The following is a 19,037-nucleotide window of genomic DNA, read 5'->3' as shown; positions in this document are numbered from 1 at the left end:
CTGGGCCCTTTAGAGTACAAATGTTTTATTTTGACGTTGATTGTTGATAGAAAGGGCTGAGCAGGGAGAAGCTACTTTCACTAGAAATTACCCCCAGTTTACATGAAGTTCAATTGTGGGTGAAATATCTTTTTAAAAAAATTCTAAACATCATTTTCTGTAAGGCTTTTAAGCAGTATGTAAATGTGAGGCTAATGTGGAACCACTTAATGCAACTATAGCATGATAGATGTATGTTTAGGCGGAGAAAAATTACATTTTGTATTAAGCATGACGATGAAATCTGATTAGCTGCTTAAACCATGACACTGACTATTTAAGCTATTGTCATGCATAGGTGATAAAATATTCCCAGATGTGCTTGGCAAGGCAGTAATTCCATGAAGAGGTTATGGTAATTATAAACAAGAAACAAAACCGTCAGAGGGATTTGTTCGTTTGCCTGAACCCTCAAGTGGAGTTAGAGACTTCAGTGAAGAGTATCAATTGTTCTGACTTTATACCACCTGACAGACTTCTCATCATCGCTAATTCCACGTTTATGAGCTTTTCCTTCCCCTTTTGTACCTGATTTGGATATTTTTGGTTCTTGCTCTGAATGAAAACTATGGTTTGTTGGTTATTTTGGTAGCTGAACGGAGTGAAGTAGATGTTATGGAAATGACCTGTAGAAAGACCTATAGTAATTGTGTGTTGTGTTTTGACTGCTGTTGTTTTAAAACAAGATTCTCCAGTTACCCTGGTGTGTTAGGATGAGCCTAGCTTTTGGCCACCCTCACGTGGATCTTTTATGAGAAGAAATTATTTGAACTTATTGGGGCATTTTGATGCAGTTTACTTCTTCTGATATGTATCTATATTAATTGCTAGATTTGACCTGTGACCCACTATTAAAAGTAATGTAATGGTAGTGCACTGCTGGTACATGAAATTTTAATTTTTAATCTTCATTCTAATGTTCCTTATGATACTTGGGCTATAAAATTGAAGCATAAAATCAAACAACGGAGTATTTGTTGAATTAGGTTTTGCACTATATATGACCATGCACTGACAGTCCAGGGAGCTGTATTCACTGAAAATTATACCCAGAAAATAATCTTTTAGTACTTGTCCGGATCATTGTCCAGTCTCGTCAGTGCAAGAAGGGGATCCAGAATACAAAGCAAGGCCTGGGACTCTAAAATCCCTGATCTGGGTCACCACGTGTTGCCATGGGGTTGTGTTCTGGGGCTGGAAGTGCAAATCACCTGTGTGGTTTCTGTGAGCTTGCTGAAGGCAAATCACTTATGTCTTTACTTTCATTAGAGCTGCTGTGTTTGTGGCCAGGAAATCAAAGCAAGCCATTAACCTGGTGCCAGCATCATCCTGTCTCTTACAAACCCCCTACCTGCTTGCAGGGCAGCAGCCCAAGTAGCAGGGGCTCAGGGGGCTGGGAAGTGGCCACTTGGCAGGGGATGGGATGGAGAGGCTTTTAGGGAGGGGACCTGAAGCTGGGTGAAGACTCTGTGTAGCCAAGTAGAAGTGGCTGCATCACTAACTTTCCTTCAGTTGTGGTACAGCAGCAGACCACATCTGCTTAGGTAGATGTTTGTTCCCAAAATTTTCGTCAGTTCACAGGTAACCTGTAATTGCCTTCTGTTGACAAACCACGTATGAGAAATGATAAACCAAATAAGTGAACCCGTGTGTTACTTTATATTTCTGTTGTTACATTTAAAGCGATTAACTGTTTTATCTCATAATCTCTAAATGTAGACTAGCTTGAAACTTCCCATTTAAAGTCTGCATTTGTTTTTCATTGACGCTTTCATTTGAAAGCAGGAAACAATGTGAAAGTAATTGTATTAAGTGTTTCAGCACAAAGATTTTAAAATATAATAGCTTGGCATATTACTCTATCTCCTCACTATTCCTCAGAGGAAATAAAATGGGAGTTAGCAACTTTCATCCAGGCAGCTTTTCTACTACATCCTGTTTCCTTCCGCGCACTGGAGAAAGCACCGACATTCCTCTCCCTTTCCTCCACTTCCAGTGAAGGGATCCCGTTCTCCCTGTCGTAGCGCTCACCCTGGGGTTCTTTAGCTTTTCAAACATTGAGAGAGGATTTGGGTTGTTTAGGAAAATGTGCGTTTTGCCCTCCATATCAAAGGAAATCATTACAAAGAATAGAGGAATATGCACAGCTCCCCAGATAAGTGCCCCTGTGCAGCTTTCCTGGGCCTTTGCCCTGGCTGCTTGGGCTGCCTGAAGGGTGTTGAGCACCTCCCGGAGAGCCCTGAAGGGCTGTGTGTGCTGTTACTGGGCTTGCTGGGAGGCTGAAATCTCTGCTTTTCTCTCACTGAAAGGTAGACTTGCAATCCCCTTTTCTCTAAGGAAAACTGACCCTTGAAAAGGCTTGGCATGAAGAGGATTAACTCCCTGGAAACTTTGTTTGGAAATGTTAGGAGACTGCTATGTGTATACGCTGGCAATCTCCATAAGAGACAAATTATTTTCCCACCCTCTCAAGTACTTGGTAGTTTATCTGTTGTTTATATTAAAGATTGATCATGGTTATATATTCCTGACTCAGAGTTCTCATTAATCACACTGTGCCACATAGGAGACTGGAGAAGAAGAATGGGGCTTACTGGAAAGTAGGCATGTGATCCCTGGCTCTGCTTTTAATATGACTTATTCTAACATTAGCTTTGTTCCTGTGACTTACTGTGTTTGTGTAAACCTCTTTTTTGGGGGGGTGGGGGTGGGGTGGGGGTGGTTTTTTTGTTTCCATGTTCGGTATGTCTTTTTCAGGGCTATTCAGGAAAAAGATAATACACTTATTACAATGATTTTGGGGAACGTTAATCATGACACTTGCCATGTTACTATTTCAAGAGGTCCCTGCTCCCCCCCGCATGCCCACCCCCTTGTTTGCTAGCTCTTGCTTCCTCCCCCAGCCCCAGCAGCTATTTCCTCCCTCTCAGCAGAGCCACGCAGGCAATTGTTTCAGCCTGTGCAAAACGAAGGGGTGGAAAAGGACCGGTGGGGTGAGGACAAATGCACAAAGGCTGGGACTTCCTAAAGCGCATCGGCTGCCAACAGAAAGATGCTTTCTCCCACAGCAGCAGAGCTGAGCTGCACCTCCTCCTCCTTGACCCCGCTGATGGTTTCCCGCCCTGAAATGTTCAATCAGCTGTTTGTGGTCCCCTTCTAAGCGTGAGGGTCAAAACTGCTGGCAGGTTTTTGCAAGCTGATTGTGGTTATGGGGACACATGGCCAGCCCTGCTTGGAGTCAGGTCCAGGAGCCTCTGGAGCAAGCTGTTCTCCCACCTTGGCTTGTCCCTTCACATCTTCCAGAGGCACACATCGATCCCAACTCTTCAGTGTGTTCTGGTGGGAAATAGTTACGCTGGCAAATTTTCAACCAACAGGAGATTTAAGCCCTTGAATTTTTGAATTACTATGTGCTTGTACTTGTCTAATAAAAAGAAATTATTTGGATTTTAAAAGAGGCAATTGAAATAATTGATATTTGACAAATCAGAGGAAATTAGTTCTGAAGAGAGTGATGTCATTTAATACAGACTATCTTCTCTTTCGTTTATAGCTCTATTAAGAATAATTTTCCTGGCATATCCTAATTCTGCACAGATTTTCGTCCTGAGTCATGTTACATTAATGTCTGACTTCTTTGGTGCTAAGTCCCCTCATAGAATTCTCTGTTTCACAGTATCTTCAACACTGAGACATGACTGTAAATGGTGGCGTGTCGCTATAATTAAACATCTGCTCCACAAAAGCAAGAGAGGACCAGCAGTTCTGCAAACCTAGGAGAATTTATGTCCATTAATTACGATGAAAGCCCATTTTCAGTGAAATAAAAGGGAAGAGGAATAACGTAGGGAAGTCTTAGATCTGTAAGAATTTTAAACATTTTAAATAAATATAATTACACAGAAATAGCTATTTTAGAGGACGAGATGTTTTTAAACAACTTTGATTCCAACTAATTTGGATTGCTTGGGGTTTATTTTCCCATGTGACTACTTTTGATGACATGTTGTACATATCAAGAATAAGATAATTTATTTCTGTGTTGGGAATAGTTTTTTAATCAGACTCAGTAATGTAAATAGACCTCTATTTGAAAGTTCATTCAAAACCGAGTACTGGTGTATATTTAAGTGCACTGTATGCTAAAGTAGAAATATCCCCCACTGTTTAACCGAAAGCATGTTTTATGTGTGGTTTTGTTTTGTTTTTTTAATGTTTAACAGTAACTGAAGCTGGCTTTGGTGCTGACATTGGGATGGAGAAATTCTTCAACATCAAATGCAGAGCCTCTGGCTTGGTTCCCAGTGTGGTTGTACTTGTTGCTACAGTGAGGGCTTTGAAGATGCATGGAGGTGGGCCAAATGTAAGTTTTTGCAACTTTCTTGGAAAATAAAATTGTTGCTAATATTTGAAATAAGTAAAATATCTTGGTTTAAGAAATATTGGGGGTGGCTTATGGGGCAGTATTTAGGTGTCCCTCCTGAGTTACCTTGTTATACAGCTGTTGGTACAAAGGTAATGCAAGAGAGGAGAGGTATGAGAGAGCTCTGAAGAAGTATTAAATCTTGTTGAGGCAGGGAAATTTGTTTGCATGAAAAGAAAACAAAAACTATAATATATATATATATTCTTTTCCCTGCCTTTTGCAATAGCATTTGTAAGTGCACTGAAGTAGTCGCAGGCTGGGAAAGTTGGCAGCTGAGGAGGAATGAGAAGAGTTCGGGTTGCAGTATGTGAGCAGAACATGATTAGTGAAGGTTTTGAGATTTCTTTCACTGGAATAATGGGAACCCCTTCTGTCCTTTTAATCTGCTCAGGTTAATTCCCTCAGGGATGCTAAGGTAACTGATAAAATTGTGCAAGTGTTTTGCCAGCGTACCAAAAGTCACCAGTGTATCATTTTTTGCTATTTAAGCCACGAAAAGACTTGTACAGATTACTGGTTGTAGAAGTACTCCTCAATCACACAATCAGGTTGGGCTCTGCTAGCCGAGCAGACAGACACTTGACTCCTAGAAACACTCTCATCTGTCGAGCAGCCCACAAGTGAGGGATGCTGCCAGGGAAACAGTCTCACTGGGTGAAAATACCAGAGCTGTTTCCACAGCCACAAAATTTTGGAATGCAGCTCCCTTGCAGCTAATTGTCTCTTAGAGCTAAAGCTGAGCTGTCCTTTTTCAGTCTTTCAAGTTGGCATAACTGTATAACTTTCTATGATTTTAGTCCACTTCTAATACAAGTTTTCTTTATATTCCTTCATGCCTATCATGATGGGTATATTTTCATGCGTGTTATCATTCAATCTAGCAACAATAGGACTTAAATATGTCTTAATAACTGTCTGTATTTCTGTGTGATCTGTGTCTTTAGAAGTATAAAACTTTAATTTGTTTACGTAATGCATCATAGAGGCATGTAGAGTACCAGATACTTTTACTGTGAGGTTAACTATAAAATGGACCGAGACCAATGCTTGAGATAAAAGTGACTAAGTCCAGTGCCTGGGATAGACGTATGCAGTCCTTGAAGACTCAATATAGTATCCCAGTGATACTGTTTTTTTGTATACCTTTGTGCTTTCCAGTAAAGTAAATTACTTGCATGCAGTTCCTTGCCAGGGACAGTTATTACAGGTCACCCAAAGATCATGTTCCTCTTCTGGTCATCTCTCTCACTGTTACTCCTTCAGCCAGCTGCTGGAGGATGCTGTCCATTGTCTTTGCACTGCTGGTGTGTTGTGAAGCACGTAGAATGGGATCCAATTACCTCCTTTCTAATAAATCTTTTACAGCTGGTTGCTGAGTCACTACCTGCATCTTGCTACCCAGATACAATAGGAAGTGTTGCTATTCTCCATGTACTGGTGTAACTTGGAATAAAAGAGAAGCTGCAGTCGAGCTATGGTGTTGTATACAATGTGTGTGCTGACTGGCAGTATAGAAAGTAAGCAAAAGTGCACTTCTGACCATTTAGGAATATGGCAAGTGTCAATCTGTGATGACTTAATTGTCTATTATTCCAGGTAACTGCTGGTGCCCCCTTGAAGAAAGAATACACAGAAGAGGTAAGAGGAACTATTATAAAACTTTAGGAGAAGTTTTCATTTAAAGGGACAAAATGCCATGGTATATGGAGAATCAGAACTTCTCATTCCTCTGGCTGGATAATGTGCAGCCTCAGGCTTAAGAATAGCATGCTCTAATGCTGACGTTCAGTGAACACCTTTAACAGGCGTGAACAACAAGTAAAGCCCTCTCATCTTCCCCCAGCCACTTGGTGTTATCCCTCTTGTGTGTGCTATGGGTGTGACTGCATGGTAGATTGTACTGAGGATCTGAGCTAGCTGAAAAATAACTTTTTTTTTCAGTAATTTTTCCAGAACCACTAAGTTTTCAGACTGATCAGCTCTTCATTCCAGTCTGTCATACAGGCATTTATGGCAGCACAAGAGCAGAGTGGTGCAGGGGTCAAAGACGTTCCTTGGAATTAATGATAGCTTAACATGTTCATTAAACAAATTTTTTAATCTGTCTGTGCTTCACATCTGGTGTTGGATGTCACTCTTCAAACAAGAGTGGATTCTACAGGTTTGTTTTCTTTGTCTCTTTGCTGTAGACAAATTCTGGTCTTTTGGTTTTGTCAGGCTAAGGATATGTGTGTTGTTGCAATTAAAACAGGGCCTACCAAGTGTGAGGTAAAAGAGTAAATAAGGAAATCCAGTAATGTGTTTTTATCTGGGGTGTGTGCGTATATAGGTTAGTCTATGCATCTAACATCTGTATGTCAACCCCCACCCTACTGCTGTAGTTTGTTTATAAACTTTGCAAACAGGAGACCAACAGCCCTTTCACAATCATCAGACATGCTGCGCTGTCTTCTTGTGTCCCAGAAAAGAGCAATACATTCATGTACAGATTTTTGACACTGCTTAGTTATTTAGATATGTCTGTTGCTTATTAATTGAAATAAGAATTAATAAGATAAGTGCCAAAGTATTTTTTTCTGGAAGCATTTTACTTGTCTGCAGCTGTTATGTTCAGCACTGTTTATGTTCAGTTTCATTTATGGAAACTTCTTTGGCTGGAGAAGACTTGATGTATCTTACCCCTTCCATTAATTTTTATTTAATTGCACAGAACCTCCAGCTGGTAGCTGATGGCTGCTGTAATCTACAGAAACAGATTCAAATTACTCAACTCTTTGGAGTTCCTGTTGTGGTTGCTCTAAATGTCTTCAAGTAAGTCTGTTCTTTCATTACTCTTGTGAGTAAATCCACAGTTCAAATTTCACAGTTTTCTTGGTTTTTACATTAATCAGTTTTGGCATGAAGAAAAGAAGCTGTTAAAAGATTTTTCATCCTAAATATAAAGACCTTTAAATTCTTAGCTTGTTCTTAAGGTTTTAAAACCACCAAAAATGTAGATACTGTTATGGAAATATCAATCTTCTATGTTAATTAACTGTAACAATTATAAAAAGTGTTCTTGAAACATGTAAATACATATGCATTTCTATATAGACTTGCTTTACAACTGCTGATGGTAGACTAAGTCTAAGGATGTAAGGTTATAAAAGAGAACTAATTAAACAAAATAATGAGATGGAACTGTTTGGTTGGCAGAACGGACTCTCCTGCTGAGGTTGATCTGGTGTGTGAGATTGCAAAGCAGTCTGGAGCATTTGACGCTGTACCCTGCAATCACTGGTCGGCTGGTGGTAGAGGAGCAGTAAAATTAGCTCAAGCTGTGGAAAAGGCAGCCAATCAGAAAAACAGTTTCAAATATCTCTACAACTTGGAGGTAAGATACCTTTTTTCCTTTTCTTTTTCGTTTTTTTTTTTTTTTTAATGGAAGCATGCTTGCATCGGTGTTGGATTTAAAACAAGAAGAACATTGCAACAAAAGCTATCTAACATACTTGGAAAGCGAATTGACTTGGCTTAAAATCACAGAAGCTGGAGAAAGCAATCAATCTGTGGCGTGTCTAATCAGAGGAGCAGGATACTTGCTGGTAATGCTCATTATTTAGTGCAGTGCATTAAATGGTGTTTCTTGATACTTTCTTGTTTAACATAAAAGTATGTCTGGAACATATGATGGAACGTTCACAAATTATTGTGGGAGACTTCTCCACAAAGATCTCACGGTCCTAAGTTACTGTCTCACGGTCATGAGTATTGCACCAAGTTGTGGCTCCCTGGAGCGTTCACTCCCTGTATGAGAAGGATGTTAGAGGTACCACGTGCACCCTCACGCTGCACGTCTGCCCAGCCAGACAGGTCACCACAGAGAGAGAGGACTGCCTCTACCCACGTACACACCCACAGACCTCAGATGAACACGAAGAGCAGGGGTGGCCCAGTTCTCTTCCTTCCCTTCTTGCTGATCGGGATTGGAGTCTGCTAGTACAATATGGCACACACAATACGTGGGTCACTGCTGCTGTTGGCCTTATCCTCAGTCTGTCCAGGAGCAGCCCCCAGTGCCCCTGCCCTGCTCCAGTTGTTGACACCAGGATCCATGAGTCCCTGAGGTTCAGGGCTCACTCCAGCTGCTGGCACTCAGACCTTTCCTCCTGCTCTTTTGTGTTCATACATACACATCTAGAGCAGAGAACACAGAAGGTAGTCAGAAATCAGATTTAATGACAATAGAGGACAGAGTGTGGTCAGACAAGCTGCTGACCAGCCACCTTTACGTTCAACCAGCCCCTTTTTCCCCTTTTACCTCTATCTTCTCCCCATACTTCTTCCTCTCCAATCCACCTTGATTACTCAATTTCCCCATCTTCAGTCCTTCCACTAAACATTCCCTAACAATCTTTACACAATCCCCTTCATAAATTCCCTCCTTAAGTTTTACACAGACCCAAAACGCTGCTCTTCCTACATCCCATAAGGAGTCCCTGTACCTTTGTAGGCAGTCACCCCCTTTTGTTTGCAAAAGTTTTCTGATTAGAGTTTCCCCCACTGACTCACCTCAGTGCATTTCAGACTAAGGACAATGGTCTCATCCTTCCCCTTGGATGGTCTTAGGAAACGGCCAATTCAGTGTGCTCTAGTTTTCACTTACTAGGTTTTTCTACTGATTATATTACTAGGGTTCCTCCACCTATCATTGCTCCTTTGATCCTTGCTTGGGCTTTGTGTTTAATTTGCGTAGCTTTTAGTTAGTCAGATAACCTAACAAAGGATAGTGTGGTCCAAGGTTCAATCCTATGTCTGCCTGGGGTGGTGACTCTTTTTCCATGTCTTGGAGACTTTGTTAATGCAGTCATCTGCAAGGTAACATCACAGCATCGTGAGCTATCACAAGGAGCAGCTTGCAAGGAAGGGCTGCTTGGGCAGCTGGAGCTACCATCCCCCCACGCAGGCGGGACATTTGGAGGGAGGTATTGCCAGGAAGGCTATACAAACGATTTCTCAGGACCTTCCTCACTATCCAAATGCGGGTGGGTTAAAATTTGGTCAGCAAAATAGACTTCTCTGGCACCAAGGATGCCCTTGTCAAATTTCAGATCCTGTGCCCCAGTGCTACTTAGGTTTCTTCAGAAAATGTTTGAATGCTATTTTTTAACAGCAGAACCCCAGCTTCATTCTTTTAAATGGCTGAAAGTTCCTGTTTTGATTCTTCTCGCCAGGAAAAAGTTCAGGCTGAGGTAGATATGCCCTACTGTTGCCTTTCAGTTTCTCTCCTCCCTGATATGTACCTCATATCTGTTGCGCCCGTTTTATTTCTTTTCTGCCTCCCCCACTGTTTTCCCAAATGTCAGTAATTGAGCCAACTCCTATTAGTATTAACCACTGCCTTCACAGAATAGATGGAAATACATTGGGAATGTAAGCGCTGCGGCATCTATTCAGGGCGTTTTGCCCATGGAACATTTTTGCAGCCATATAATGAACGACGTATCTGCCTTTCTAAGTTTGTCTCTAATGAGATGCTCTGGAAACTGAGGATATCATTTTATGGGTTTTGCATAATAAAATGGAGAACAAAATTCTTTCAGAAATACGTGTAATAGTTTTCCCCGTAGGACACTTGTGTTACAGAGATAGCACATTAGCCTTTGACAAGTCCCATATTTAAGCTCTGATGTTACTACATTCTATGTAACTTACAATCTTGCGGTATGGATGAGTAGAAAGGATTGGTAGGGGTGGATTCTGCCTTTATGGAGGAAGAAAATGGGATTGATTTCTACTTTAATGTCTTTCCCAGACACATCTTTTTGTGCTGTCACATAAGCAGCATGATCTTAAGCACAAAGGGAATTAATCACATCTTTACATCAACTTAATATCCTATAAGTTAACACAAGCATTATAAGCCTCAAAAATATGTTGAAGGGATTTTATAAAAACATATAAAGATTTTAAAATACTGTAAAAAAGTTAATTCAGGCCAACAAAAACAGTGAAGTGTAAAGATCAGGCTTCTGTTTCATTCTTACTGTGCAAAGGATGGGGACTGAAGCAGTTGGAAGTAGAAGAGTGAAACAGCAGTGCTGTCACTTGTATGGTGTGATAGGCCGTTTGGTCACTGGGCTCAAAGAGATGTTGGGGAAAGTCACCTCTTCCAAATGAGCCTGCCTAGATATTAATTAAGATTGTAATAGGATTTTTTGATGTAGCCGTTTTGAGGACAGAGTTCTGCTGTTCAAGAGGGTAACTATGACAGAAAATTAAGAAAGAGAAGAGGTAGTAAGATGGGATTTAGACAGATGATTTCCCTCCATCATTGTGCCTAAAAGGGATGTAAGTGAAAAGTTCTATCCCTCGTCCTTCCAGTGACTGCCAGATTTGTCCAGTTACTTGAATACTATTAAGTCCTGATTGCCTCAAGTTTGACAGGGTTTGCTGTGGTGGTGTGGGTTTTTTTCTTTTCTTTCCTCTTTGGAACATTTCCCCAGTCTGCAAAACTTCATCAGAATTTACTTCCAAAACTGGCTATAATTAGAACAACTTCCAAGAGCACAGACCACTGTAGCCATAATAGATTCATTCAACATTTTCATGTTTTGTTAGAAAGCATTACCCTGGGGATTTAAAAACAAAACCCAAAACCCCTATATTTGATCCTTTTTAACTAGTTAGACCAAGTTTGCAGCAAACTATATTATTAGTATACATTCAGGCATCTAATTACAGGATAGTCAAGGTCAACTGGGCTCTCTTTGTGTTTTTTCCTAATGGCCTGCATCTCTGCAATGCTTTATGTATGTAATTCCCAAATGTATACCTGGAAAAAAAGACTTCCTTGAAAGGTGTTTACAAATGTGTATAATGTGAGAAGAACAAGAAAGTCTTCTCTATATCTGTTAAGTACTGGTAAAAAGTTGAGGATCAGCGATTTTTTTTATTATTTTTTTTCTGAATCCTGAGATATATTTATACATTTATTCCATCTTGTCCAGTGGTACCCAAACATGTGCTGAATGAGCAATTTTAGACAGTGGACACAACACAGTTGTGTCAGTTCAGGACTCGGGCTCAGCTAAGTGGTCCTATTGAGTGTCATAGCAAGCTAGTCTAATTAGAAGACTGTGCTAATGCGGTTATATTCCTTGAAGCATCTGATTCAGTCTGTTCAAACTTCCTCAGGTATCTCTACATGACATGGTGTTCTGTCGTCACACTTTTTAGATTGCTTTTCAGGTTCTTTTTATTTATTTCTCTGAGCAGGGAAGCTTTTGGTTTTATCCTAGTAGCCGATGCTTGCACTTTTTTTTATTTTTTAATGCTTCTTGATTCTATCAAGGGTTTGTTTGACATTTGGTATTAAATGAACAAGTATTTTTCAAAACTTGAAATGAGAAGAGAATATGCTTCAAGCATGTTTTTGAGGGCAGTGCGTAGAATAGCGGCATATATGATTTTGGGAGTGTATATGTGTGCCAGTGCCTTTTCATGGATCAAGTACAGGAAATGACCTTGTGACAAGAAACCCCCAGCAGTGTTGTCACTTTAAAAGTGTAAGAAAAGGACATAAACAGATACAGCGTACCATGAAGTGCTTACAGTATTAGGAATTGCATGGAATGGGGGGACGGGTCAAGAGCAAGGGAGAGTTTTTATATGATAGGCTCCAGAGTTTATAACATAGTTTAGAAGATTATTGGCAGTAGTCGTAGTAAATACTATAGTTGTATGTGGGTTTAATACGGATTTTTGCCCCCACTGCTCGCTAACCTCTCTTATTTAACTGTTGAATTGGTTTCTTGCTGAGTATTTCTCTTTAGTGTTTGGAGGATGGGTTTGTTTTAAAGGCCTCCTGAACTCTCTAAGAAATAATCTATCCTTTTTTTCTTTTAATATATATTCTTGCTACATATGGAAAATATCAAAATATCAGCTCTCTTATCACTGTTGACTTCCTTTCTGGGTTCACTTTTCTTGAAGTATGGGTCTTTAAGTTGCAGCAGAAAGCTATTACTCAAAATAAAGTTGACTGACCCATTAAAAGTGAGTTTAGATAACTAGGGGGAGGATAGGAGAGGATGGAAACATACGCATCCCATTCCCAAATTTCTCTGGCTTTAGTGCCTGTTGTTGGCAGGGAGGGAAGCTGTATTCCCCCCTAATGCATGCCTGTTGAGTAACCTGCCTTCTTTCACCATCCTGGTCTCCTTTCTTCTCCTGTGGTGAACTCTCCCTTGACTTAGAGCAGCCCTCCTCAACCTGAGGGAGGAAACAGAGGTCTGAGTGAAGGCAGGCACCAGTTTTTTTAAGACATGCATTGCCCCTTCCTGCAAGGCAGCTGGAGCACGGTGGGCTAATGCTGCAGGAGATAGAAGAGAAGGACAGGCATATGGCGTGAGGCAGGATCAGCATGTCTGATCTGTCAGCAAGTTAGCTTTGTCCCCTGAAAAGACTGACATGGTAACCTGACAGATATGATTGAGGAGCCTCAACTCACCTGATTTATGCTGCATTGGAAATGTAAATTGAAGAGTGTAAAGGTCACAAAAGGGAGAGAGGAGAAGGGGTTGTTCCGGTCTTCCAAGTTTGTCGGATGACACCTACTTTTGCCAGTCATCTGCATTTCATGACAAATGAAAATATTTCCAGGTTGTACAGTGGAAGTTGATTGCACATATATTTTGGCTGAGTGCAGTGAATTGCCTGGCCAACCTGCAGAACGAAGGAGAGCTTTCTCAGCTTGGGGCCATCCACTGGGTTGAGTAGTAGCACTTCTCAGGGAGGTATTTTTCTCCCCCACCTGGGAGCATAATAAGAACTTGGGCAAATCTGAAGCATCTGAGCCCACGGTTTTGGCTGCCTCTGCCTCTGTTGTGCTATGGCAGTATGGTGTGGGCTGCCTCTTAACTCAGTTCTTCCAGTCTCAGCTTCAGCTGTCAGAGATGATGGGTCATTCAGAGGGTTCTAAGGGTAACACCAAAACAGAGAAAATTCTGCTGGCAGCAGTTCTCTGTGTTAACTTCTCTTCCATCCCCTGGCCATGGTCTCCAGTAACAAGCATGAGCTGTGAGTAATGAAGAAGGGAAAAGACCGGTCAGTGGAGGAGAAGGCTCCTTGGTGTATGTACAAGGAGAAGGGAGTGGCTTTAAGAGGGAGACAGAGTCAAGAAGGGCTCATGGGGCCTGGATTTGGGGATGCTGACCTCCAGGGGAATGACCTAAGGCTGAATGTTTCTCTTCAATTGTAAACTGGTCATGCCTTGAATCCCAGTGTGATTGAATTGGGAGAGGGGGGGCAGCAGGGGTATTTTCTGTTTCCTCCACTAATACCATGAAGCCGCTAAGCCATGAAAGCCATCCATCGTGTGTCTGCCATCACATCAGCCCAACATACTTCTGTTCTTTTGCCTTGGAGGCAAATAACTTCTGTGTTTTTCTTTATCCGGCGTAGAGTTCAATCATATATGGACCTAATTGAAGGTCCTTAAGCACTACTGAAGTAAGAATAAACCAAATTATATATGCTCCTTACTGAAACTTTTCCTAATAAATGATGGGAATAATTTCTCAAGTTGAAATGCAAGCTGTGCTGCCCTCCAGGGTACGCTAGTCTTTAAACTATTTCCCCCCACCCTACTGCTAGTAAGCCAGCAAGCAGTGAAGCCACATTAAAGAGGAATTCCACACAGGGTTGTACCAGCCTCTCCTCCCACTCCCATCAAAGAGTTTTTGGTGGAGTCTGGACGCTTATTTCACTGAATTGGGTGTTCTAGGGTTGGAAGCTATCTTTCCTCCACTCCATCTCTTTTTGTGGATGTAGGCTCTTGACAGCACTGCACTTTCATGTTTGTTTTCATTATTTTCCTATTCTTTGCATGAAGCAATTTTCTTAGGCACAGCTGGGGTTTCAAAGTTGGGGAAATGGAAAATAAATCTCTAAGGCCACAGGCTTAGGTGTTGATTCACAAACTGTTTAACTTGACTGAATATGCTTTTCCGCAAATTAAAAAACAAACTAGTCCTGAGCCAACAAAGGAAGAGGAGTGCTGAAGACTTGGGAATCCTTTTGTCAGCCACAGATCTTCTGAAACCAGAATATAAAGATACTTTAATAAATGTGTTTTTATTTTATCCAGGGGAAAAGCTAGAAGTAGGAGTTCGAATGTGCAGAGTCAGCTATTGTTTTAGCACTGCTCTGTGTCACCCCACACAGCACCTTCAGCCATACTCCCATCATATGTTTTCATTTGGCAACCTTCCCAAGAAGAGGAATGAGTGATGTCTGCATGCTGTTTCACTTAGCCAACCAGCGATTCTTTATTAGTGCTTTCAGTGAATGCATAAGTTAAAATCTTTTTTTTTAAAAAAAAAAGTGCCACTGCCTTAAATTTTGAACTATTTCAAGAATTTCTGTTAAAACATAAGCAGCTTAGCAACAATAAACCCAGAGGTTAGTGACCTCATAATTAAACTGGTGACCTCATAATTAAAACTGGGCAGTGAGACTAAAGTTAGTGTTTAAAGAAGTTGAAGTATTACATGTGTAAGTTACAAGTGAATAGCGCTTTTGTATTTTCTCTGGTTAAACACATTTTTTTTCAGCAGAATCTTAAGTTTTCTCAGAGAATAAAGTACTTTTAAATATTTATGCTGTATAACTATGAAGAGACCCTTTCAGACAGTGCTGCATTGACAGGCATTCACTTAAGGTATTCAATTTAAGCTAGATAACACCAGTGCTTCTCATAGTAATGTGGAATGAAGTATGACTATGGACTTACTGCTGTTGACTCTGCCTTTTCAGACACGTTTTCTGTTGGACTCTGTTTTGGTGAGAAAGTCAGGAGGAATGTTTAAAAGCAGAAGAAAGGAAGAAGGAAAGGAACAGGGGTTGTTTTCAGCAGTCCCAAGGATTGGCTATAGGGGGTTCAAAAGATGAACTCCCTTCTCCAGTGGCCAAAGAGCTTAAGGTCAGGTGTCCAGAGTAGGATACAGAAGGTGGGAATCCCAAGCACAGTCCCAAGCCAGGTCCCTGGTTATGTGCGTGTTTCATTTCACATGATACTGACTTCTGGCAACAAGACTGATTTCAGGAATCCCAGCCCAAGCTGCATGTCCCTGCCTCAACTCACCATTTCTGCCAGTACGTGTCAGTGATCAGATTTGACCAGGATGAGCAATTCTTTCTGTAGCGATGGCGTTTAAGCCATCTCTGACTCTCTGCTTTACACTGCCTTTGCCTTTATGGTAAACTGGATGTGTGAACTGATCTGATTTAAAATAGCCTTCTTTTTTTCCCCTGGGTTATGTTTTAGCCTGGGTCACTGTCTCTGGTACGTGCAGCTGCACAAACAGCGGTGCTGCCCTCTCAGTTGCACTGGCACACGGGTGAGCGTGAGCAGCAGAGGAAGGGAGGATTGTAGAATCATAGAATAGTCTGGGTTGAAAGAGGCCTTTAAAGGTCATCTAGTCCAAGCCCCCTGCAATAAGCAGGGACATCTTCAGCTAGATCAGGTTGCTCAGAGCCCCATCCAGTGTGACCTTGAATGTTTCCAGGGATGGGGCATCTACCACCTCTCTGGGCAACCTGTGCCAGTTTTTCATCACCCTCATTGTAAAAATTTGTTCCTTATATCTAGTCTAAACCTACCCTCTTTTTGTTTAAAACCATTACCCCTTGTCCTGTTGCAACAGGCCCTGCTAAAAAAATTGTCCCCATCTTTCATGTAGGCCCCCTTTAGGTACTGGAAGACTGCTATAAGGCTGCTCCCAGAGCCTCCTCTTCTCCCGGCTGAAAAACCCCAACTCCCTCAGCCTGTCCTCATAGGAGAGGTGCTGCAGCCCTCGGATCTTTTTTGTGGCCCTCTGGAGCTGCTCCCAACAGGTCCATGTCCTTCCTGTGTTGAGGACTCCAAAGCTGGACACAGGACTCCAGGTGGGATCTCACCACAACAGAGTACGGGGGCAGAATCACCTCCTGTGACCTGCTGGCCACACTTTTTCTGATGCAGCCCAGGATGTGGTTGGCTGTATGGGCTGTGAGCACATGTTGTGGGCTCACGTCCAGCTTTTCATCCACCAGTATCCCCAAGTCCTTCTCGGCAGCCCTGCTCTCAATCCCTTTGTCCCCCAGCCTGTATTGATACCAGGAGTTGCCCCGACCTGGGTGCAAGGTGAAGGAGGGTCTGTTGAAGCTGGTCTGCTGTCCATAGAAATCCTCATCATGCCCCACGTGGAAAAATGATTATCCGTAGTTTGCTGTTGCAGCCGACAGGGAGAGATGAAGAGTGAAGGAGATGTGAGGAAAGGCTAGCAGAAATGAAACACTATTAAAACTATGTTTTGGTATAAAAACCTTGCTGTTGATAGTATAGGAAGAAAGAAGATTTTGTAATAAGCGGCACCAATTTGCACTAACATCACGTCTTGCAAGAGGGATGGCCTGGAACTGGCAGTATGGCTGGGTGACAGTACTGGTGTGATTCCATCTTGGATAATCAATTCAGTCTTGGGAATGACAGGCTCTCCTGTTTATCAGTGCTGATTTCTTGGTTTAATTGTTCTCTATAAAGTAATGAAATGTACAGCTACACAGACACTGTTTTCGTGAAAGCAGTTTGTGTGCTTTTGCTGTAGCACTTGTTATGCTTTAGCCAGGGAGATAATCCTGTTTATGGTGTGGGTGCTTGGCAGCCTCAACAGGCACGTGTGTTTGTGCTTGCCTCAGAAGAAGCATATGGCTTTGGTGGCTCTGAACGTGTGAGATTTCAGAAATGCAAAGGATGCTGAGGATATTGGGTGTTTCTGAGAGAAACACCAAAGCTACTTAATACTGTCAGGAGATATTCATACCGTGTGGCCCTGTACCACCTTCTCATGTTCAGTATAACTTTACATTGAGTGTTTCATGCTATCATTTTCTCAAAAACCTAAAACTGAGTTTGCAGTTTATTCTCTGAAGCTGCCATAATTCCTTCAGCGTTAGTACTAAGACGTAGTTGAATATCTATAAAAATCAGGTTTTGTCTAAATCCATACTGCCTGTAGTGTATCTGTCACCTGTTTTCCGCCTACATGTACTTAGTTGTGTCACATTCACAACTTTACATAAGGGAAATAAGAAGAGCAACAGTTTTTATTGCTGATCCTAAATCTTTCATGCTTTTGACGTTCTGCACGTTTTATAAATATCTTTATCACCGTGGTTGTCCAGGTAGCAGAGGAGCTGTGGAACAAAGTTGCTGTTCGTACAGGTGCATCAGCTCTCACCATCTGGATGAGTCTTTTAATCCTCTTTTTATTGAAACTGTTTTACTGATGGCCTGCAAATAGTTGCATCAGCTCGGGGTGCCGCATTGTAGTTTGTGGGTGGGAATGAACAGCTGGTTCAGAAACATCCTAGGCCATTGTAGAAAATTCTCAGACAAAAAAAGTGAGAGATGTGAAAGTACTTCTTTTTTCTAAGGGTTCTGAGATATGCGATTTCTGCTGCCCAAGGTGTTTTTTGACCAAGGTGCTTAAGGTACAAATTAGGTAGCTCATGTGACTTTTCTAGAAGAGTCTGGTATCAGCTGCAGCAAAAATCTGGCTTAAAATCCCTTAATGATTTAGTTACTTGTGCAATATGCCTCTTTTTCAGCCCATTTGAATTCAGCTAAGCACTTTTCCATATAAATTAGCACTGTGAAGCATTATTACATATGGTAGATGCCTGGGCCCATCAGTGAGAGTATTTCCATAGCGAAGTGCTGAATAATCAACAGTTTTGTTGAAAAACTAAAGCTAAACTTTCCCTTAAAGACCAAGTTAGGAGAAGCACAAATTATTCCTACAAGTGTCTTGAAAACATCCAGGCTTCTTCTGTGGTATATACGTAAAAAGTCTCTTGAATTATTAGAGCCTCTTTTCTGATAAATACCATTATGTTATTTTCAAGAAAAATGAAATTTTTTTTCTTGTATAAAGTACTAGGTGACTTTTCTTTGGAAAACACTTCTTTAAGTTAAATTAAAATGAAGTTTCGTAGTAGTACTACTTGATAACGGAAACATGGGAAACTTTTTAGCTTGAAATGCTGTTGCACTGTGATTCTAAATAGGTAATCTATTAAAATTCCCACTAATTACTAGGAAACAGGTGGATCCTTAGCATGGTGTAGTGTATTCCTTTCGCTACTCCTGCAGCTTCAGGAGGGAAGCATGTCTGAGAGTGTGCATATGGATGGGCTGTGTTAACGTGTAGAGAGCATCTGTGCCTCCCTGCTGGTTGCTGTCTGACCTGGGCTCAGCCAGGACTCATCTCTCTGTGTTGTGAGGTTAAATAGGCTCAAACTCTCCTCTGACACCATGCGCATGTCCTCACCCGTTTCTATGCACATGCCTGGTAAGGACAAGTGAGGCTCTCGGAAAAACACTTCTGTTTGCCATTCTTCTGAGGTTAAACTTGCAAAATTTGAGGTGTGGGTACTGGCCTGAAAAAGTATCTGGTTAAAAAAAAAAAACCTAAACATAAATCCATAGGGATACAGTTTGACTGTCGAGCACAGACTCAGTCATGCAAGATACTGAGCACATCCCGGG

The 19,037-nt window shown here is 41.5% G+C and overlaps 1 protein-coding gene across 1 annotated transcript in view; it reads left to right on the top strand.

The window, feature by feature from the left end:
• MTHFD1L (methylenetetrahydrofolate dehydrogenase (NADP+ dependent) 1 like) overlaps nucleotides 1-19,037 on the top strand; it is a 158,100-nt gene that overhangs the window by 83,274 nt on the left and 55,789 nt on the right. The window contains exons 21-24 of the mRNA XM_074144426.1: nucleotides 4,263-4,402; nucleotides 6,062-6,103; nucleotides 7,176-7,276; nucleotides 7,661-7,838. Of these exons, the coding sequence (XP_074000527.1) occupies nucleotides 4,263-4,402; nucleotides 6,062-6,103; nucleotides 7,176-7,276; nucleotides 7,661-7,838 (461 nt within the window). The remainder of the gene's footprint in view (nucleotides 1-4,262; nucleotides 4,403-6,061; nucleotides 6,104-7,175; nucleotides 7,277-7,660; nucleotides 7,839-19,037) is intronic.

Source organism: Numenius arquata, chromosome 2 (assembly GCF_964106895.1).
Source record: "Numenius arquata chromosome 2, bNumArq3.hap1.1, whole genome shotgun sequence".
NCBI lineage: Eukaryota > Metazoa > Chordata > Aves > Charadriiformes > Scolopacidae > Numenius > Numenius arquata.
Note: the sequence above shows the minus strand (reverse complement) of the source record. Positions and strands in the feature narration are given on the sequence as shown.